The sequence below is a fragment of the Rhinatrema bivittatum genome, chromosome 7 (genome assembly GCF_901001135.1).
Source record: "Rhinatrema bivittatum chromosome 7, aRhiBiv1.1, whole genome shotgun sequence".
Taxonomy (NCBI): Eukaryota; Metazoa; Chordata; class Amphibia; order Gymnophiona; family Rhinatrematidae; genus Rhinatrema; species Rhinatrema bivittatum.
In genome coordinates this window covers 240616052-240636662 of record NC_042621.1, presented here as the reverse complement: position 1 = coordinate 240636662, position 20611 = coordinate 240616052, and the positions used below count along the sequence as shown (strand labels likewise).

The window sequence follows — 20611 nt, the reverse complement described above, 5'->3', positions numbered from 1 at the left end:
CTGTGGCAATGTTTTTTTGGAACATTTCTACTTTCTAATATTTATATATGCATACCAGGTTTTGGGGACCGCAGCATGAGGAGGGAGGTTTATCCATGTGGTGGTAGAGAGTGGCCATCGGGCCGGGAGGCCCTCAACCTTTTTGTTTTCCCTTAGATCCGCTACTTACCTGGATATCTCTGAAGATATCCGGGTAATTAGTGAGTTAAAGGGCCACACGAGGCCTGATAACTTTAGTCCTAACCGGCTATATTCAATCAATGTCCGGTTAGTGTTTAAGTTATCCAGTTTTATTGGAGAAATTATCTGGCTATCTTTAGCCGAAAAACGTGTTCTTAAATGACCAAATGAATATTGGCCCTAGGTGAATCGCAATCTTGAAGTCCATATGCTATACCATTTGCTTTAGTTCTGACATGATTTTGCTTTAATCTATGATAATCTGCTAACCTTTGTAGTAAACACATTTAAGATTACTAGATGTGGCTACTGTATAGGTGAACATTTTTAGTGGTTTGTTTGTCTAAAACAAAGCTCATACTGTAATGTAAAATTTTAAAGTATTGTTTTTCTTTAACTCTTCTTCACAATAATATTCTTTTCCATATAGTATTTTTAAGCATTTTCCATATAGATTTGGATCAGTTTTACAAAGCAGCAGACATTAATGCACTCATGTTTTTACAGTAGTAAGTGTAAATTCATGCTTCTGTATAAAAATGCTGTGTAATGTGAACCGATTTATTTTTCTCTGCAGCATCTCGTTCCCCCAGATAGAATGTATATCATTAGATGGCATGTCAGGAGACTTATATTAAAACATGTTTTTAGTCTTGGCAATTTTCAATTCTAATCATTTATCTGATATGGTAACAGTGAGAATATAATCAGCCTACTGATTCCTCCTCTGTTGAATGCTGTAAGTGCACTTGCATCATAAAAGATGCTTTTATACAAAAGAATACAAGTTATTAATCTAGTGGTTGACACTTAAATGGTGTGTCTGCTGAGGAATGGACCCCGCCTCCCCTAAAAAAGAAATCTAGTCAGAATTTATTTAGTAGTGGCTTCACCAAGACATCAAGTTAATGTTCTGCATTAAATCAAAGCAAGGCACTGTTGCCAGCTCAGTTTTCTTGCTAATAAAAAGCTGATTGTTACAGGGAAATGGCACTTTCCCAATCTCGATTTCAAGATTTAGTAAACACCTTTCATATATTGTGCTGCATACTGCCATGTGGCAGACCTGGGTTTCATTTCCAGATGAGACTTATCATGCTGAATGGTTGTGAGCCCTTTGACCGCTATTAAGTTGGCGCTGCCTACATTGTGCAAGCGCAAGACAGGCCTTAACAGATGGCAGCTGATCCGCCAGGAGATAATCTTCCACCTGATCAACCACCTCCTCCTTGAATTGAGCAGTTAGGTTCTGACAGCCGGGAGGATTTACAAGCTAAAGACAAAGCAGAGACAAGATCCAATCTGAGGTCAGGGCAGGCCAATCTAGGAGACAAGTTGAGGCAGAGACAATACAATAAGGGGGAGGAAGCAGAATGGGAATGGATTATGCTCGATTATCCTCGTCTTCACTTTTCGCATAGTTTTGCCCACATATAATTTGTTGCATGGACATTTTATCACGTAGACCACTCCTTGAGTATTACAATCTGAATTAGCCTGTAATCCAAATGTTTTCCCTGTGGTAGGGTGTGTAATTCTGATAATGTTGTCATGTGTTTACACACACCGAGCAATGGTTACATGGTTCATGTAACCCACTCTCTCGTATGTCAGGTCGCTGTATGAAAGAAGAGTGGACCAACCTATCTTTGATATTCCGGCCCCTACGATACGTAAAACGTATCGTACTATTCAAAAATACGTTTAACTTTAATTCATTCCAACGCTTCCGAATAATGCTAGATATCTCATGACTCATTGTTGAAAACTTATACTATTAACTGTAAATATATGATGTATTCTTAACTATTATTTTCAATATAACATCATCATAATGAGATGCTGATGACCTGTAGTCTTTAAATAGTTTGAATTTTATATGTAGGGAGACCTCATATATCGTGGCAGGCTTTATCTGAAGTAGCCCCGGTAAGCCACTGAGTTGTGGTGCGGTCATTTAATGTTTTTAAGACCGTCACTGCGTTATAATCATCGGTCTCTTTAGAGTTGATCTCCCATATTTTTAGCTAGCATTCGGGCCAATCCTGTAAAGTGCGGCTGCATTTACCCTGCTCCTAAGCCGCTTTTAACTCACGTTCCGGCCGCGTTAGCCCTTCCTGCGATCCCGAATCCCCTTTAACCTACTCCTACCGCGTCCTAAATTCCCCGGGTAACCCCTTCCGCCCGCGGCATGTATATTGCATGCAAACGAGCGAATTAGCGCGATATTGCATGCAAACGAGCGAATTAGCTATTCCCCTAGCATCCCGTAACCCGCGCCCCGACTAACGCTACCTTTCCCTGCCGCTTTGTCGCGCGTTTAACCTGCAAACTTACCGCCTACCCTGACCCAGGCGGTAGAGGCAGGGGTCAGGGTAGGTGGCAAGCTTTCCCCCAGCCCCCGCTCACCTGCCCCGGCCGCGATCATGGGTGCCGGTCTCCGTGGCAGCCCCAGTCCTCTCCCCTGCTCCCGAAGCCAAAAAAAAAAGCTTTTTTTTTTTTTTTTGGCTTCGGGAGGAGGGGAGAGGACTGGGGCTGCCACGGAGACCGCTTTCCCCCGTGCAAGTAAGTTGTTTCGCCGCTTGTCTCTTCTCCCCCCTCCCGGAGCAGGGCGCGAAAAGCCGCCTTGCTCCGGGAGGAGGGGGGACACTGACAGCGGCGAAGCTTTCCCCCAGCCCGGACACCGGCGAAGCCAGAAGATAGCGGCGGAGAAACGGCGAAACGACTGTCAGTGTCCCCCCTCCTCTCGGAGCAGGGCGCGAAAAGCCACCTTGCTCCGGGAGGAGGGGGGACACTGACAGCGCACAAGCAGCGATGGAGAAACGGCGAAACGACTGTCAATGTCCCCCCTCCTCTCGGAGCAGGGCGGAAAAGCCGCCTTGCTCCGGGAGGAGGGGGGACACTGACAGCGGCAAAACTTTCCCCCAGCCCGGACACCGGCAAAAAACTTACTTTTTTGCAGCCACGAGCACGAACACGATCTGGCCTGCCTTAGCTCCTCCCGACAAGATGGCCGCCTGCACGGGGAAAGCGTGCAATTGGCCGCTGAAGACGTGACGTCACGACATCACGTCTTGAGCGGCCAATTGTACTCTTTCCCCGTGCAGGCGGCCATCTTGTCGGGAGGAGCTATCGGAGCCAGATCTTCGCGTTCCTGCTCGTGGCTCATGGCTGCAAAATTGTAAGTTTTGCCGGTGTCCGGGCTGGGGGAAAGTTTTGCCGCTGTCAGTGTCCCCCCTCCTCCCGGAGCAAGGCGGCTTTTCGCGCCCTGCTCCGAGAGGAGGGGGGACACTGACAGTCGTTTCGCCGTTTCTCCGCCGCTGTCTTCTGGCTTCGCCGGTGTCCGGGCTGGGGGAAAGCTTCGTCGCTGTCAGTGTCCCCCTTCCTCCCGGAGCAAGGCAGCTTTTCGCGCCCTGCTCCGAGAGGAGGGGGGACACTGACAGTCGTTCCGCCGCCGCTGTCTTCTGGCTTCGCCGGTGTCCGGGCTGGGGGAAAGCTTCGTCGCTGTCAGTGTCCCCCTTCCTCCCGGAGCAAGGCAGCTTTTCGCGCCCTGCTCCGAGAGGAGGGGGGACACTGAAAAGTCCTTTCGCCGTTGCTTCTGCGCTGTCGCCGCCGTTGCTTCCTGGTATCTGTCATTTCAAATGACATTTGAAATGACAGATACCAGCGTGGCGTGAAGCCTTAGGCCCGCGCACCCAGGATCCTGTATAGGCGCTCTATCCAGTATCCTGGGTTGCGCGGGACTAAGGCTTTTCGGACGCGGCTTACATTTACATATAATTAGGCTTCAGGATCGCGCGGTAGGTGAGCTGCTCTGTGCGGGCGGTAACCGCGGGTGCCGTAGGCACTAACGCAGCTCTTCCTACCGCACGATACAGGATTGGCCCGATTATATTTAGACAATATTATGTCAGTTTTAAAGGCAGTAAAGTTTTGACTTATCGTAGCGAGGTTTGCAGCAGGGATATCGCACTGGTGTTGGCCCGACACGGCTCGTGTTTCTGTGAACCTTCTTCAGGGGCTGCAGTTAGCAAATCTGAAATTAAACAGGAAGCGCTTCAATAAACCTGGTAAATACCATCATAATGTGAGTGATTTGCTGCACTATACATACGATTCCCGGGACTGCCAACTGGGTTCTGCTACGCGGCTGCAGCTATGTCTGGACAGCAGGATCCGCCATCTTGCTGGAAGCATTTTCGTACCTACCGAAAAGGGCGGGACCGATTAATGCGCTAATTCAATTTGAAACGCTAGATTAGGTTGCTAAATGAGCGAAGACCATTCGACTGTGTCATTTAGGCCTTGTGGAGATTGAGTGGCTAAGGTGTAAATCCACCATTGTTCCCGGTAGTTTAAAGTTGCATTTAAATCTCCACCACGGGGGTTAGGAGATACTTGCTCCAAAATGGTCCACTGAAGTTGAACGAAGGTATGACCTGCTTGCATACAGTGACTGACCATAGGTGCCTCTAGAGTAACTGTGTTGAGGCGACTACGATGGTGCGTCCCACGTATACGAGGGGGCAAGGACATTGTATAAGATATACAACTCAAGATGAATTACATGTCGTTATGGATCTTTTATGGTATTCATGACCTGTGCGGGGGTGTTGCCAAGACGATCCTATGATTGTACTCATGCACATCTCACAATTGCCGCACTTATTATGACATCCTTGCTGTCTATTGTTCTCCAACCGATCAACTGCCGCTCTCACAACATGATCACGGAGATTTTTGCTCCGTTGGTATGCAAACAGTGGCATGTCTGTAAACTCTGAATGTAGTTGGAGAACATGCCAATGCCTTTTGACGCTTTGCATAATCAAGTAGGACTTATCTGTGTGTGTGAGCACGCAGATGTCTGTAGTAATGGGTTGATGAGTTTTATATTCCAATAGGGCTGAACGTGGGGAGTACCATGCTCTCTTGAAGGCCTTGTGCACTGCTGAATATGGGTATCCTCTATTGAAAAATCTCGCGGCCAATATGCCTGCTTGTATTTTAAAATCTTCATCTGAAGAGCAGAGGCGTCTCAGCCTAAAAAATTGGCTGACCGGAAGTCCTTGTTTGAATGCTCTGGGATGAAAGCTATGGTACATAAGGAGATTGTTACGTTCTGTTTCCTTCCGGTATATAGACGTGTGTAAAGTATTGTTTGGAGTGAAATAGAAATATCTAAAAAAGATATTTTTTCTCTGCTGTATTGGGTGGTAAATTGGAGGTCCCTATCAATAGTATTGATCCACTGGATAAATTCTTGCAGGGAGGCTAGGTCATGTTTCCAAAAAATGAGCAGGTCATCGATGTAGCGGATCCATAAAGAGACTTTATTAAACCACGTGGATTCATAGATGTGAAGTCTTTCAAATCTGTCCATGACTAAATTTGCTATGGACGGAGCGGCAGATGAACCCATTGCTATGCCATGTGTTTGCAGAAAAAATTGATCTGTAAATTGAAACTGAATAACCAGTTGGGCAATTTCATAGATGAACCAAAACGGAATTCTGGAACCCTCCAAGTTGTTTTGCAGGTTCTCTTCAATGGTAAACAGTGCGGTAGTGTGTGATACGTTAGTGTATAATGTTGAAAACGGCAAGATGCAGTTTGTTGTAGGAGTATCATCTGGTGTATGGGGTAAAAATAGTAATTCCCTATTAACATTATACGCACGTTTAAACGCCCGTTTCAGAACCTTACTAGGGTACCCCCTTTGTTTAAACCGTGATAACATCTGCTGAGCTTGATGCATATAGTCTGCTCTGGTTGAGCAGAGCCATCTCAGCCTTAAAAACTGGCCTGTGGGGATATTTTTTCTTCAGATGGTGTGGGTGGAAGCTATCATACACTAATAGAGTGTTTCTATCTGTATCTTTACGATAAATGGTTGTGTAAAATTGGTCATCTTGATGAATCACCATAACATCTAGAAAAGGGATTTTATAGCGATCTATAAGAAAATTAAATTGTAAATTAGGATTTAAATTATTTAACCAATCTATAAAGACAAAGAATTGAATCTCTGTACCTTGCCAGATCAACAATATGTCGTCTATATATCTAAACCAGTGGGCTAGAAAAGGTTGCCACTCAGACGTGTAAACAAATCGATCTTCAAAATCTGCCACAAATACACAAGCTAAACTAGGGGCCATTGTGGCCCCTATAGCTGTTCCTTTAATTTGCCTTAGGGTTCCCATCAGCAGGTCAGCAGAGAGAGACAAATGTCGGACACTAGAGGCAAGGGCTGCTGTTCTGATGGTGCTTGTACATCAAGCGATAGTTGGGCCTGATTAACCTCAGTGTAAACAGAGTTCAGACACTGGCACAAGGTCTATATGGAGTCCGTGAGCTGCAAGACATTCAAGGCCAGTCCTTGCAGGAACTGGAGCGCTAGCAAATCAGCGGAGCTGATGGCCTTTGCAATCTCTCATGCTGAATAGTTGTGAGCAATTGGACCACTGTTAAGTTGGCACTGCTTATTTTGTGCAAGCACAAGATAGGCCTTAACAGGTGGCAACTGACTCGCCAAGAAACAATCTTCCGCCTGACTAATCTGGGTTGAACCCTCAAATTCTGGTGACTGGCAGGTCTTACTGGCCAAGACGAAGTGGAGTCAAGGTTCAATCAGAGGTCAGGGCAGGCTGAAGATGAAGCAGAGTCAACATCCAATATAAGGTCAGGATAGGCTGAAGACAAAGCAGAGTCAAGGTCCAATCTGAGGTCAGGCAACAAGGAAACAAGTCAAGGCGAAGGCAACACAGCAGGGCAAGAAAGCAGATTAAGAACAGGACTCGCAGAAGCGAATCAGAGCAGAACAGGAACACAGGAACATGCACAGGCCAAGTGACAAGCAGGAACAGGAACACAGGAACACTGGCAACTAACACTGCTGAAGGCAAGAGACCTGTTGTAAAGATGTGTGAGCTGGGAGACCAGGATTTAAATCCCCCGGCCTGATGATGTCATCATCTGGTGCTGCGAGTAAGATTCCTTCCATGGGGCCAATAAAGAAGAACAGTGCGCACATGCTTAAGGAGCATCAGAACAGGTGAGTGGCAGTGCAGCCAGCCATAGTGTAGCTACAATGGTCAGTGAAATGTAATAAGACTGCTCCCTGGGTCAGCTGGATCTGGGGATACTGCAGAGGCAGCGTTCCAGAACTTTGAGGGGAAGGAGGTACAGTCATCACATAATGGTAACATCTAATGGTCAGACTTAGTTGCTGCAAAGACTGGTCTACATAAGTTGAGGGGATATAAAAAAGGGAAAAATCCTTGAGTAGTTGTGAATGAAGGCTCATGTTGCTAGATGCTGGGTAGGCAATTCAGGTCCTTCCTTGAGTGTCATAAACAGGCCTGTTTTTCAAGATATTCACAATGAATATGCATGAAATGTATTTGCATTCAATGGGGGCAATGCATGCAAATATATCTCATGCATATTCATTGCAATATCCTAAAAACCAGACCTGTCTAAAACACTTGAGGTCAGGCATTGCCTACCTCCGAGCTCATCCTAACTCTGATTCCATTTCAGCTGAAAGTCCAAAGTAGCAGCAGAAAACTACTGGACTAAGAAAAAGGATACCAGCCCTTTAAAATCTTTTTTATTTTACAAATATAACCCAAGATAACAGTTAATTTAAACTTTCATATTATGCCATCTGTTTGTTTTCTGTTTGTCATAAGAAAGGATATATAATTATCTAAAACATGTGTTGTATCAGTAATATAAAATAAATGCAATATGTCCCACTAATAGATTGTCAATAAACATATTTAGTATTTCTTTGTCAGCCAAAATAATAACAATAAATCACAATATATGTCTTTTGCTGTACAGCAAGCCAATATTTATTAAAAACAATAATCAAGGGTTCCTGTTATAATTCTGAAATGGTACAAGCATTAAAACATTATTGCAAACTGAACTGCTGAACTGGAAGTGTTGCATTTGGAGATTTTATTTTAAATGTATTGTGACTTACTGCTCAATACTAAATGAGAAATCTCTTAAAGAATTGCAAGAAAAATAATAAAAAAAATCCCCAAAGAAGCAATAATCAAGAACTTATTTCAGACTCCTACGCCTACAACACTAGATTCACATAACAACCAAATTCTTCCGAACATCTGCAGACTATAAAAATATATTTTCTATATATCTATATATATTGTCTCTTTCTCTCTCTCAGACATATATATATATATGAGGACTCTCTCTTATATATGATACTCTCTTATATATATATACTTCTATGACAAACATTTACATATTTAGAGTTGAACAAAGCTAGTGAAATACAACAAAAAGGAAAAAAAATCAAATGATCAAACTTGACTTTACCACCATTTCTCACCACTAAACTGAACTTGTACACAGAAAGTTTCAGATACAGAGCAGCATCCACTAAATTGGATAAGAAGATGCATAACTCAGAAGTCATCAAAAAGGGCTGTCCCCATGGCTTCATGAGTGACCATTACTGTGTACTGCAATGTAGGAAATCTATCTTTTGTTCCTAAGTCTGGCTTCTGCTATTACTCCTCAAACTGGCCATGAATTGGGATGCTGTGTAGCATTCACAGCCTCAGGGTGTGGAAGCCCCAGCCAAAGTTGAACAGTGACACTTAATGGTCTGAATCAGGATCATCTGGTCTGTAGCCCATAGCCAACGTATTCTCACTGATATAGAGGGGACGGGGAGAAAGATAAAAATGAGGAAAAGCTCTGGGTAGTTATGAATGAAGACTTGTGTCACTGAAGCCCCAGTAGGAGCTGGTTTTAATTGAGCTGGAAGTCCAAAGAAACTGGAGGAAATTGATTCTTAAAACAAACAAATAAATAAATAAACAACATGACCTCGTTAACATCACGAGGGAGCATTTTAACATATGAGTTAAGGCCGTGCTGCAGAGCGTATTATTTCTGAATGTGCAACATAGCCTTAGCGTGTATGCAAACGTTTATTGTACATGACCCTTTGTGCATTGTTTTCCAGCAAATGTTTTACCCACAGGAAAAAAGCAGGGGCAAAGACCTTGGGTACAAACCTGTTGGCAATTTTCTAAGGGGAACTACCCACATAGTTCACAGCCAGGTGACTTTGTGAAAAATGCCCCTCTCCCCCCCCCCCCCCCCCCCCCACACACACACTTTGTAGAACCCAAATGATTTGGAGATCAGACAGTGAATGGGGAAACAGAAACACAGGGCTGGATTTAACTGTCAATCCAATGAAGAGAGAAAAAGAGTGCAAACAGCCTGCTTAAACAATTTTATCTCTGGAGTAGTTCCCTTCCTGTGAATGCGGAAAATCATAACCTGTGGCAAAAGATGTGCTATTTAAAAAAATACACAAGAAAACTGACTTTATGACTATTTACCTCCAACATTTAAAGCTAGCCTACTGTGCCTCATTCACTGCTTTATGTCTGTGATGATCTAAATAGGAAAATAAAGTTCCTAAGCATACAGAGGACAATTGTCAAAGCGGAATTTGGCTGGGGAGCTAAGAAAGCCATATTCAGCAGGCTGGTAAGCAGTAAAGAGAGCCAGATATTCAGCCGCAGTTAGCCTGATAAGGCTACCGCTGAATATAAATAGCTAAGGTTTCCTGGGTAAAGCTATCCAGGTAACTTCAGGTCAGCGATTTACCCCATCAGGCTGACTTGGCTAAGTGTATCCAGGTAGCACTGAATATCTTTGCTTCCTGGATAACTTTTAGTTATGCCCTGGCATTACTCGCTCCACCCCCCCACCTCCTTTCATCTGGCTGAATTTTACCTGGGTAATGACTTGCCAGCTAAAATGTATCTGCTTGGCAGAGTGGGGAATTTAAATCTCGTGGTTTGTCCAGGTTACCCAGACAAACTCTTTTGAATATCTACCTCTAAGAATTGCCAACCTAAGGTATGCAGGCTGTAACAATTTGCATACCTTAAACCACATTAACAAGAGGTGCTCCTGGAAGGTGGAGGAATGATTTTAGTCAGGAAGTGAATAGCATGTACCGGTTCTTTTCAACATTTTTGTGAGCAACATAAAAGAAGGGTTGTCAGGAAAGATTTGTCTTTTTGCCGATGATACCAAAATCTGTAACATGGTGGGCAGCCAGGAAGCGAAGCTTGAGGAATGGTCTAAGATCAGGCAGCTAAGATTTAATACTAAAAAATGCAGAGAATTGCAATTAGGCTGCAGAAACGAAAGGGAAAGTATTGGAGGTAAAGTTTTTCTAAGCACAAAGGAAGAGCTGGATCTGGGAGTAATTGTATCTGATAGTCTCAAGGTGGCCAAGCAGCTGGATAAAGCAACAGTAATTGCCAGAAAGATGCTTGGCTGCATAGGGAGAAGAATGAACAGCAGAAAAAGGGAAGTGATATTTCCCCTGTATAAGAACCTGTTGAGACCTCACTTGGAATACTGTACATAATTTTGGAGACTGCACCTTCAAAAGGATATAAACAGGATGGAGTCGGTACAGAGGGTGACTACTAAAATAGTCAGCGGTCTTCATTCAAAAGCATATAGGGATAGACAAAGATCTAAACATGTATACCTAGAGAAAAGGTGAGATAGGGGAGATATGATAGAGACATTCAAATATCACAAAGGTTGCCATGCACAGGAGGTGAGCCTTTTTCAATGGAAAGGAGGCTCTAGAATGAGGAGTCATGGGATGAGGGTGAAATGAGGAAGAATCAGGAGTAATCTTAGAAAATATTTCTTTACTGAGAGGGTGATGGATGCATGGAACAGCCTTCCAGTGAAGGTGGTGGAGAGAAAAACAGTATCTGAATTTCAAGAAAGCATGGGATAAATACAGGGGATCTCTAAGGAAATAATGCTAAATTAATTGGACAGATGGGCAGACTGGACGGGCCATATGGTCCTTTTTTGCCATCATATATTTTCAAATGTATACAGTGTTTTGCAGAGGCACATGTAGGCAATTTTGTGTCCATATACTTTGTAGGCAATTTTGAAAGGAAAACTATTCACATGGTTTCCCTTTGAAAAATTAGTTAGAAAAGCCTGGGGTACAAAAGTACCCATGTAATTTGCAACAATGTGAGCTACTGAAAATTACTCCACAATGTATCTACAATATTTGGAAAATAATAATTTATTGATACTCTTCCATCATGTCTAAATGGACTTACCAGGGTGATCCAGGTACAGGCGTAGATGCTACTGGCTTGTTGTCACTAGATGTGCTGTCATCCTCAGTTACTAGTTTTACTGCTTGATGCTTGACAAGAAGAAAACAATTGGAAATTAGCAAATAAAGATCAGTTTGACTTTTAAAAAAGAAACTATTGTGGCTATTTGATATCTATTGATTGCACTGGCAAGACTATTAGAGAAAACATAATGTGTAATGCAATTCTGACAAATAATTCCTTCAGCAGGATGAGATCTTAATAGGAAAAGAAGATTAATTGCCTCAGCAATAATTGCTGTGATATCTCTCTTTCCTGAAGCTGATTTTTATATTCTCACATTATCTTTTAAAGCAACTAGAAATGTATGCTTAATTGGTTTGCTTCTTAATAGATGTTTTACTGAGATCTTCTGAATCAAAACACTGACATTTTAAATATTTACAGTATACTTACAAAAAGGTAATAAACAATGCAGTACAAAGCAGTCTTTTGATACACATCATTACATGGGTTGTTATAAAATTTCAAGCTAAATACTGTGTCTACTGGATGATGAAGATGTGTAGAAAGGGTAGACATTGTCTTCTTGTGATGTCAAGTAAGATAATAATCAGCCATATTCAATGTGGAACTCCCAGTGAATATCATCCCATTATAATATATCTGCACAGTTATATTACAATACCCAGAATGTTCATGCAGATTGAAAACATTATCAGTATGTGTGGAGTCGGACTTTTCAGACTGTAAAAATATATTAAAATGAACGGGAAGAATCTACTAGAATGAAATGCCCTTTTAAGAAAGACTTAGGTCTTTTATTTTTTTGTACTGTGCATTAGTAATAAAAGGACAACATAAATATTCAGAATAAATGGATGAATATTCACAACCCTTGTGACAGTTCATTTTATATAGGACTAAGTTTCATTTCTTTTTTAAAAGAAGCATGATACATGATTTCAGCTATCAAAACCTTTACCAAATTTAATATAAAAAGAGAAACAAACCTTATTGTCATACTCTGTTGACTTGTTTTTCTTCTCAGTATGTAAAATCAAAGCTGTGGAACATGATGCTCTGCCTGCTTCTTTTCGTATATCTGTGGAAACAGTTTTGAAAATTCATATTACTGTAATTTTTATTTTTACAATATCAAGGAACAGGCCAACAATATAAAACAAGTAAGAAACTAACAACACATTATGAAGGAAAACAGAGAGCATATGCTAGAAAAAATGATCATTTCATTATATAGTACCAAGTATGGAACAGTTTACTAAGCAAATGATGCAATGTGTTTTTGCTTCAAAAGGAACATGCTGTCTGCTATTTATTCACTTGATTATCCTGATGACTGAAGTATGACCTAACAGTAATTTGTACATTTACCTAGGGGGTAAGTGCTTTAAAAATGTGTGTAGGACTGGGTAGAATTACCAAGATGTTTCCAAAAAAGGATAAATATTCTAGTGGAAAAAAATGTTTAAACATGTGATTAGCAACAGCTTTAGTTGAGATCTGTAGCAGTGGTTCTGAAATCAGTACTGTGTACCCAACCATCCAGTCTGGTTTTCAGAATATTCTTAATAAATATGTACTTCCTCCATTGTATGCAAATACTTCACTTGCACTTTCTCACTGTGGATATTATGCAAATGCATTCTTTTGAAATGAAATGGGAAACTTTAATGAAATTTCTTGATTTCTTTGAATTTGTTTTTAAAATGAGATGAAAAGAATTCAAATTAAATTTTGTTTATTTTTCATTTCATTTAAAAGAAAAATTGGACATGTTCCTAACACTCACTCATGCCCCTGTGGCAATAACCCTTCTGCTGTGCCATGTACAGCAGCAGAAATCCACACACAAGAACCAGAACAGCATAGAATGTACATTTGACATTTTTAAGAGCTGCTTCCACTGTCTTGACCACTCTGGAAGAGCGCTACAGTATTTGCCAGTGAAAGTTGAGAATATCATTGTGATGTGCTGTATGCTTCACAATATTGCCTGTGGCATGGCATTTGTCTGGATGTGGGTCCAGATCTGTCTGTGGCAAGTGTGCGTCGAATATGTGTACACTTGCCACAGACATAGATAGTATGGCAAGGAGAAATGGGCTCCATCACAAGGTCATAGAGGACTATTTTGGAGATATGTGCAACATATGGGAGGGAGGGAGGGAGAGAGGTGAGTTGACATAGGTGGGGAGGGTTGTGTGGAAGACTCCAACATTTTTCTCTTCTCAGACTGGCGAAAAGTCCAAGGAAGATGAATGCCATGAGAAATATGCACTGTGGCCATCTACCTGTTTTTTTTAATATGTTTTTAATATTTTCCAATTTTAAATGTATTTTCAATAAGCACTATAGTTATATGCATGTTGGCATATGTAGCAAAAGGCCACACATTCCATCAACAGATCCATAACACGAAGTAACATTTGATGACCTGTGCTGAGAGCCTGGTAAATGCAAGGCTTTCTCCACCCAACTAAGGATAACTTGCCCAACTGGGGGCCTTGCTTTTCCAAGTCCTGCCCGATACTGAGAGAAACTTGCACAGATAACGTTGGAGAACTGTACATTTCACATTTTCATGCCAAGATCTGATAAGAAAATGCCATTTCTACTAAATAATTCTGATAGTAAATATTATATTTGGAAACTCACCCTGAGCCTCCTGTGTATTTTTTGGCACTTACATCCCCTGAAGGTAAAAGAGACTTCATTCCTCCCCAAAGAACTGAAATAAGAGCTATCGATGCCATTCTGGGACTTGGAAAAGAATCTTGTCCTGGGACCTGAAACTGTGTTGGAGTGAGAAAGAGATGAAGGATTTGTCCTGGGACCTTCATGTGTCCCTGCCCTCCTGGCCCTTAAACTGGAGAGGGGGGTTACACTTACAACTTCTACCCATGAGCTGGCTGCTCAGAAGGAGGAGGATTGCAGCATACAGTATTCAGAGGAGATAGTTGGTGGTAGAGGGCAGATTTCTCTGTCAAGTCACAGACTGTACTCCAAAGAGCTGCATATTGCTTGTTTCATGCCAGTGGGCCACCCTTGGTCTAGAGGCAATTTGGGACTGTGCTACAGCTAATAAACAGAAGCTCATTTCAGAAAAAACTAAAACCTTAGGGGTAGATTTTAAAAGCCCTATGCGCGTAAATCCATAGGATTTACCAGCGCCGGACCTATTTTACAAAGGTCTGGTGATGCGCGTAAAGCCCCGGGACGTATCTAAGTCCCGGGGCTTCAGGAAAGGGGCGTGGAGGGGGCGGCACAGGGAGGGGCCAGAGGCCTCTGGCACAGCAGCCCTTTGCTGCTGTGTTGGAGGATCTCGTGCCGGCAGACGCAGCAGGTAAAATAATTTTTGGGGGGGATTAAGACAGGGAGAGGGGGCGGGTTGGTTAGGGGAAGGGAAAGGAACTGGGGAGGGCCGTGGGTGTCGGCGCGCACAGGGTGCATAACTTTAGAAAATCTACCCCATAGTCATCAGTGAGACATCTTATCTGGTACCACCAGTACAGCTTCCATTGAATGGAATGCAAATTCCTTTATTAAATGAAGTGTAAAATTTAAGGGTGTTTCTTTTATTCCAATGTCATTTTTCACCATTATATCTCAAAAGCATTATATTATTTGCTTATTGCCTGGTGGGAAAAATTTAAAGCTTTACATTTAGTTTTCAAGGACTTGCATGGTCACCATCCAGTTACTTTAAAGACTGGCTATTTCATGTTAACCTGTTTGCTGAGATCTCAAGGTGATATGCTTTTGGCGGTTCCTTCTTTAAATGAGGTTAGGTCAACTATGGCAAAGAACAGAGCATTCTAGGGCTATGCATTTCTCCTCTGGAACATTCCTCAAAAGGAAATTAAGTATATTGGAGACTATCTTTTTGTGAGATGTTAAAATTCTGGTTGGTCATTCAAGCATTTGATGGACAATAATCTGGGATCTGCTACAAAGTAATCTGTGATTTCTGCTGGGGCTGGTTTGAATATTTTTGTTTTAAAATGATTTTATTTTCTTTAAATGTATACCAATTATGTTGCTTAAATTGTTATTAGTTATTTGCTATCATTTTTGTTTTATTTGTTGTAACTGATTTGGTGTTATCTTTTGTATGTATATGAGGTGTTTGATCATTTTGTACCTTGGACACTGCTGTAGAAAAGTGAAAAATAAATAAGTAAAACAAGACATAAGAACATAAGAAATTGCCATGCTGGGTCAGACCAAGGGTCCATCAAGCCCAGCATCCTGTTTCCAACAGAGGACAAACCAGGCCACAAGAACCTGGCAATTACCCAAACACCAAGAAGATCCCATGCTACTGATGCAATTAATAGCAGTGGCTATTCCCTAAGTAAACTTCATTAATAGCAGTTAAAGCACTTCTCCAAGAACTTATTCAAACCTTTTTTGAACCCAGCTACACTAACTGCACTAACCACATCCTCTGGCAACAAATTCCAGAACTTAATTGTGCGTTGAGTGAAAAAGAATTTTCTCCGATTAGTCTTAAATTTGCTACTTGCTAACTTCATGGAATGCCCCCTAGTCCTTCTATTATCCAAAAGTGTAAATAACTGATTCAAGACCTCTCATGATCTATTTGAAGTTGAAGTTCTTAAGAACATAAGAACATGCCACGCTGAGTGAGACCAAGGGTCCATCAAACCAAGCATCCTGTTTCCAACAGTGGTCAATCCAGGCCATAAGAACGTGGCAAGTACCCAAAAACTAAGGGCGGGATTTTAAAAGGGTTACGCGCATAAGGTACGCGCGTAACCCTTTTAAAACTCCCCTGCGTGCGCCGAGCCTATTTTGCATAGGCTCGGCGGTGCGTGCAAGCACCAGGACGCGCGTAAGTCCCGGGGCTTGCAAAAAGGGGCCGCTCCGATTTCGGAGCGGCCTCGGAGGGAACGGGCAGCGCGCGCAGGGCTCGGCACGCGCAACTCGTACAAATGAGCGCCCCCTTGCGCGCACCGACCCCGGATCTTATAAAATCCAGCGTACTTTTGTTCACGCGCACTCTCTCTTTTAAAATGTACTCCAAGGTCTATTCCATGCTACTGTTACTAGTAATAGCAGTGGCTATTTTCTAAGTCAAGTAATATGAGGTAATGGACTTCTCCAAGAACTTATCCAATCCTTTTTTAAACACAGCTACACTAACTGCACTAACCACATCCTCTGGCAACAAATTCCAGAGTTTAATTGTGCGTTGAGTGAAAAAGAACTTTCTCCGATTAGTTTTAAATGTGACACATACTATCTTCATGGTGTGCCCCCTAGTCTTTTTATTATCCGAAAGAGTAAATAACTGATTCACATCAACCCGTTCTAGACGTCTCATGATTTTATACACCTCTATCATATCCCCTCTCAGCCATCTCTTCTACAAGCTGAACAATCCTAACCTCTTTAGTCTTTCCTCATAGGGGAGCTGTTCAATTCCCTTTATCATTTTAGTTTCCCTTCTCTGTACTTTCTCCATCATAACTATATCTTTTTTGAGATGCGGCGACCAGAATTGTACACAGTATTCAAGATGCAGTCTCACCATGGAGTAGGGATGTGAATCGTTTTTCAACGATTAAAATTATCGTCCGATAATGTTAATATCGTCTTAAATCGTTATAGAACATGATACAATAGAAATTCTAACGATTTATCGTTAAAAATCGTTAAATCGTGTTAGTGCGCACTAACGGGAGTTAGTGCGCACTAACTCCCAGTTAGTGCGCACTAACTCGATTTAGTGCGCACTAACTGAAAATGATACAAATAAACACTTTCCAGGTCACTGAAGGTCAGTTAGGAATGAATATGTGTTCCTATTGGCTGGCTGCCCTCTTATCTATTGATGTTACCAAGGTTACCACTGAGGTGATGGTTGGGGGGATGGGAAATGGAACTGGAAACTAACGAACACCAACAGAAAATGAAACAAAGTGTTCACACTTCCCAGGTCAGTAAAGGTCACTTAGGAATGAATATGTATTCCTATTGGCTGGCTGTGCTCTTATCTATTGATGTTACCAAGGCTAACACTGAGGTAATGGTTGAGGGGATGTGAAATGGAAACAGTTGGAAGCTTGACAAAAAAAGTAATGTAATGATCAGCACTCACGTGACTAGAACTTGTTTGTTTATTATTTTTGTTAGCAGGCACCTGAAATGCTAGTGCATGTTGAATTTGCCAATCACTGTGCATTTTAGAAAGGTGGTCCTGGCTGGAACTGTACACAGTTCAAATATATGTAATTGATTGTTGGTAAGTGTAGATTTTAAGTGATTTTCCTGCACACAGTGCCCTAACCCTGATACCAGTCTGAGACAGCTCCCTCCCTGCATTACTAGTGAGAGGCTGGCTTCACAGACAGGGGGGAGCTGCCTGACCCTCACTCCTGACTTCCCCCATGTCCCAGCTAGTGAATGGTGTGTGGGTGAGGGGGGGGGGGGGATGGTGAAGTCTGAGACAGCTCCCTCCCTGCATTACTAGTGAGAGGCTGGCTTCACAGACAGGGGGGAGCTGCCTGACCCTCACTCCTGACTTCCCCCATGTCCCAGCTAGTGAATGGTGTATGGGTGAGGGGGGGGGGGAGGATGGTGAAGTCTGAGACAGCTCCCTCCCTGCATTACTAGTGAGAGGCTGGCTTCACAGACAGGGGGGAGCTGCCTGACCCTCACTCCTGACTTCCCCCATGTCCCAGCTAGTGAATGGTGTGTGGGTGAGGGGGGGGGGGGGATGGTGAAGTCTGAGACAGCTCCCTCCCTGCATTACTAGTGAGAGGCTGGCTTCACAGACAGGGGGGAGCTGCCTGACCCTCACTCCTGACTTCCCTCCTGTCCCAGCTAGTGAATGGTGTGTGGGGGAGGGGGGGGGGGGGAGGATGGTGAAGTCTGAGACAGCTCCCTCCCTGCATTACTAGTGAGAGGCTGGCTTCACAGACAGGGGGGAGCTGCCTGACCCTCACTCCTGACTTCCCCCATGTCCCAGCTAGTGAATGGTGTGTGGGTGAGGGGGGGGGGAGGATGGTGAAGTCTGAGACAGCTCCCTCCCTGCATTACTAGTGAGAGGCTGGCTTCACAGACAGGGGGGAGCTGCCTGACCCTCACTCCTGACTTCCCCCATGTCCCAGCTAGTGAATGGTGTGTGGGTGAGGGGGGGGGGGGGAGGATGGTGAAGTCTGAGACAGCTCCCTCCCTGCATTACTAATGAGAGGCTGGCTTCACAGACAGGGGGGAGCTGCCTGACCCTCACTCCTGACTTCCCCCATGTCCCAGCTAGTGAATGGTGTGTGGGTGAGGGGGGGGGGGAGGATGGTGAAGTCTGAGACAGCTCCCTCCCTGCATTACTAGTGAGAGGCTGGCTTCACAGACAGGGGGGAGCTGCCTGACCCTCACTCCTGACTTCCCCCATGTCCCAGCTAGTGAATGGTGTGTGGGTGAGGGGGGGGGGGAGGATGGTGAAGTCTGAGACAGCTCCCTCCCTGCATTACTAGTGAGAGGCTGGCTTCACAGACAGGGGGGAGATGCCTGACCCTCACTCCTGACTTCCCCCATGTCCCAGCTAGTGAATGGTGTGTGGGTGAGGGAGGGGGGGGGGGTAGGATGGTGAAGGCTGAGACAGCTCCCTCCCTGCATTACTAGTGAGAGGCTGGCTTCACAGACAGGGGGGAGCTGCCGGACCCTCACTCCTGACTTCCCCCATGTCCCAGCTAGTGAATGGTGTGTGGGTGAGGGGGGGGGAGGAGGATGGTGAAGTCTGAGACAGCTCCCTCCCTGCATTACTAGTGAGAGGCTGGCTTCACAGACAGGGGGGAGCTGCCTGACCCTCACTCCTGACTTCCCCCATGTCCCAGCTAGTGAATGGTGTGTGGGTGAGGGGGGGGGGGGAGGATGGTGAAGTCTGAGACAGCTCCCTCCCTGCATTACTAGTGAGAGGCTGGCTTCACAGACAGGGGGGAGCTGCCTGACCCTCACTCCTGACTTCCCCCATGTCCCAGCTAGTGAATGGTGTGTGGGTGAGGGGGGGGGGAGGATGGTGAAGTCTGAGACAGCTCCCTCCCTGCATTACTAGTGAGAGGCTGGCTTCACAGACAGGGGGGAGCTGCCTGACCCTCACTCCTGACTTCCCCCATGTCCCAGCTAGTGAATGGTGTGTGGGTGAGGGGGGGGGGGAGGAGGATGGTGAAGTCTGAGACAGCTCCCTCCCTGCATTACTAGTGAGAGGCTGGCTTCACAGACAGGGGGGAGCTGCCTGACCCTCACTCCTCCGGGGTGATCTTCCTGCACACAGTGCCCTATCCCTGATACCAGGGGTGTTGTGATCTTCCTGCATGCAGTGCCCTATCCCTATTAATACCAGGAGTGTTGTGATCTTCCTGCACGCAGTGCCCTATCCCTAATACCAGGGGTGTTGTGATCTTCCTGCATGCAGTGCCCTATCCCTGATACCGGGATGTGTGCAAGAAGATCCCAACACCCCCGGTATCAGGAATAGGGCACTGTGTGCAGGAAGATCACAATACCCCTGGTATCAGGGTTAGGGCACAAGTTCTAGTCACATTGACTGATCACATTACTTGTTTTGTCAAGCTACCAACTGTTTCCATTTCCCATCCCCCATATACTGTCAGTGGGAAGCTTGGTAACATGAATAAATAAGAGGGCAGCCAATAGGAATACATATTCATTCCTAAACTGACCTTAACTGACCTGAAAAGTGTCAAATTGTATCATTTTCAGTTAGCGCGCACTAACTCTCCGTTAGTGCGCGCTAACTCCCGTTAGCGCGCACTAACTCGAGTTAGTGCGCACTAATCGGAAAAAACGATTTTTAACGATTTTTTAACTAAAAAATCGTGCCTAACACGATTTTCTTGCCCTGCCACACGATTTCTATCGTTAAGACGATATGGAAAACGATTCACATCCCTACCATGGAGCGATTCAGAGGCATTATGACATTTTCCGTTTTATTCACCATTCCCTTTCTAATAATTCCCAACATTCTGTTTGCTTTTTTTGACTGCTGCAGCACACTGAACCGACAATTTCAATGTGTTATCCACTATGTTGCCTAGATCTCTTCCTTGGGTGGTAGCTCCTAATATGGAACCTAACATTGTGTAACTATAGCATGGGTTATTTTTCCCTATATGCATCACCTTGCACTTATCCACATTAAATTTCATCTGCCATTTGGATGCCTAATTTTCCAGTCTCAGAAGGTCTTC

General features: G+C 43.9%; 1 protein-coding gene across 1 annotated transcript in view; it reads right to left on the bottom strand.

The window, feature by feature from the left end:
* Positions 1 to 20611, bottom strand: part of LOC115096213 (transcription elongation regulator 1-like protein) — a 454896-nt gene that overhangs the window by 38746 nt on the left and 395539 nt on the right. Inside the window, exons 6-7 of the mRNA XM_029610724.1 lie at positions 12365 to 12456; positions 11352 to 11440 (exon numbers count right to left, since the gene is read on the bottom strand). Coding sequence (XP_029466584.1) covers positions 11352 to 11440; positions 12365 to 12456 — 181 coding nt within the window. The remainder of the gene's footprint in view (positions 1 to 11351; positions 11441 to 12364; positions 12457 to 20611) is intronic.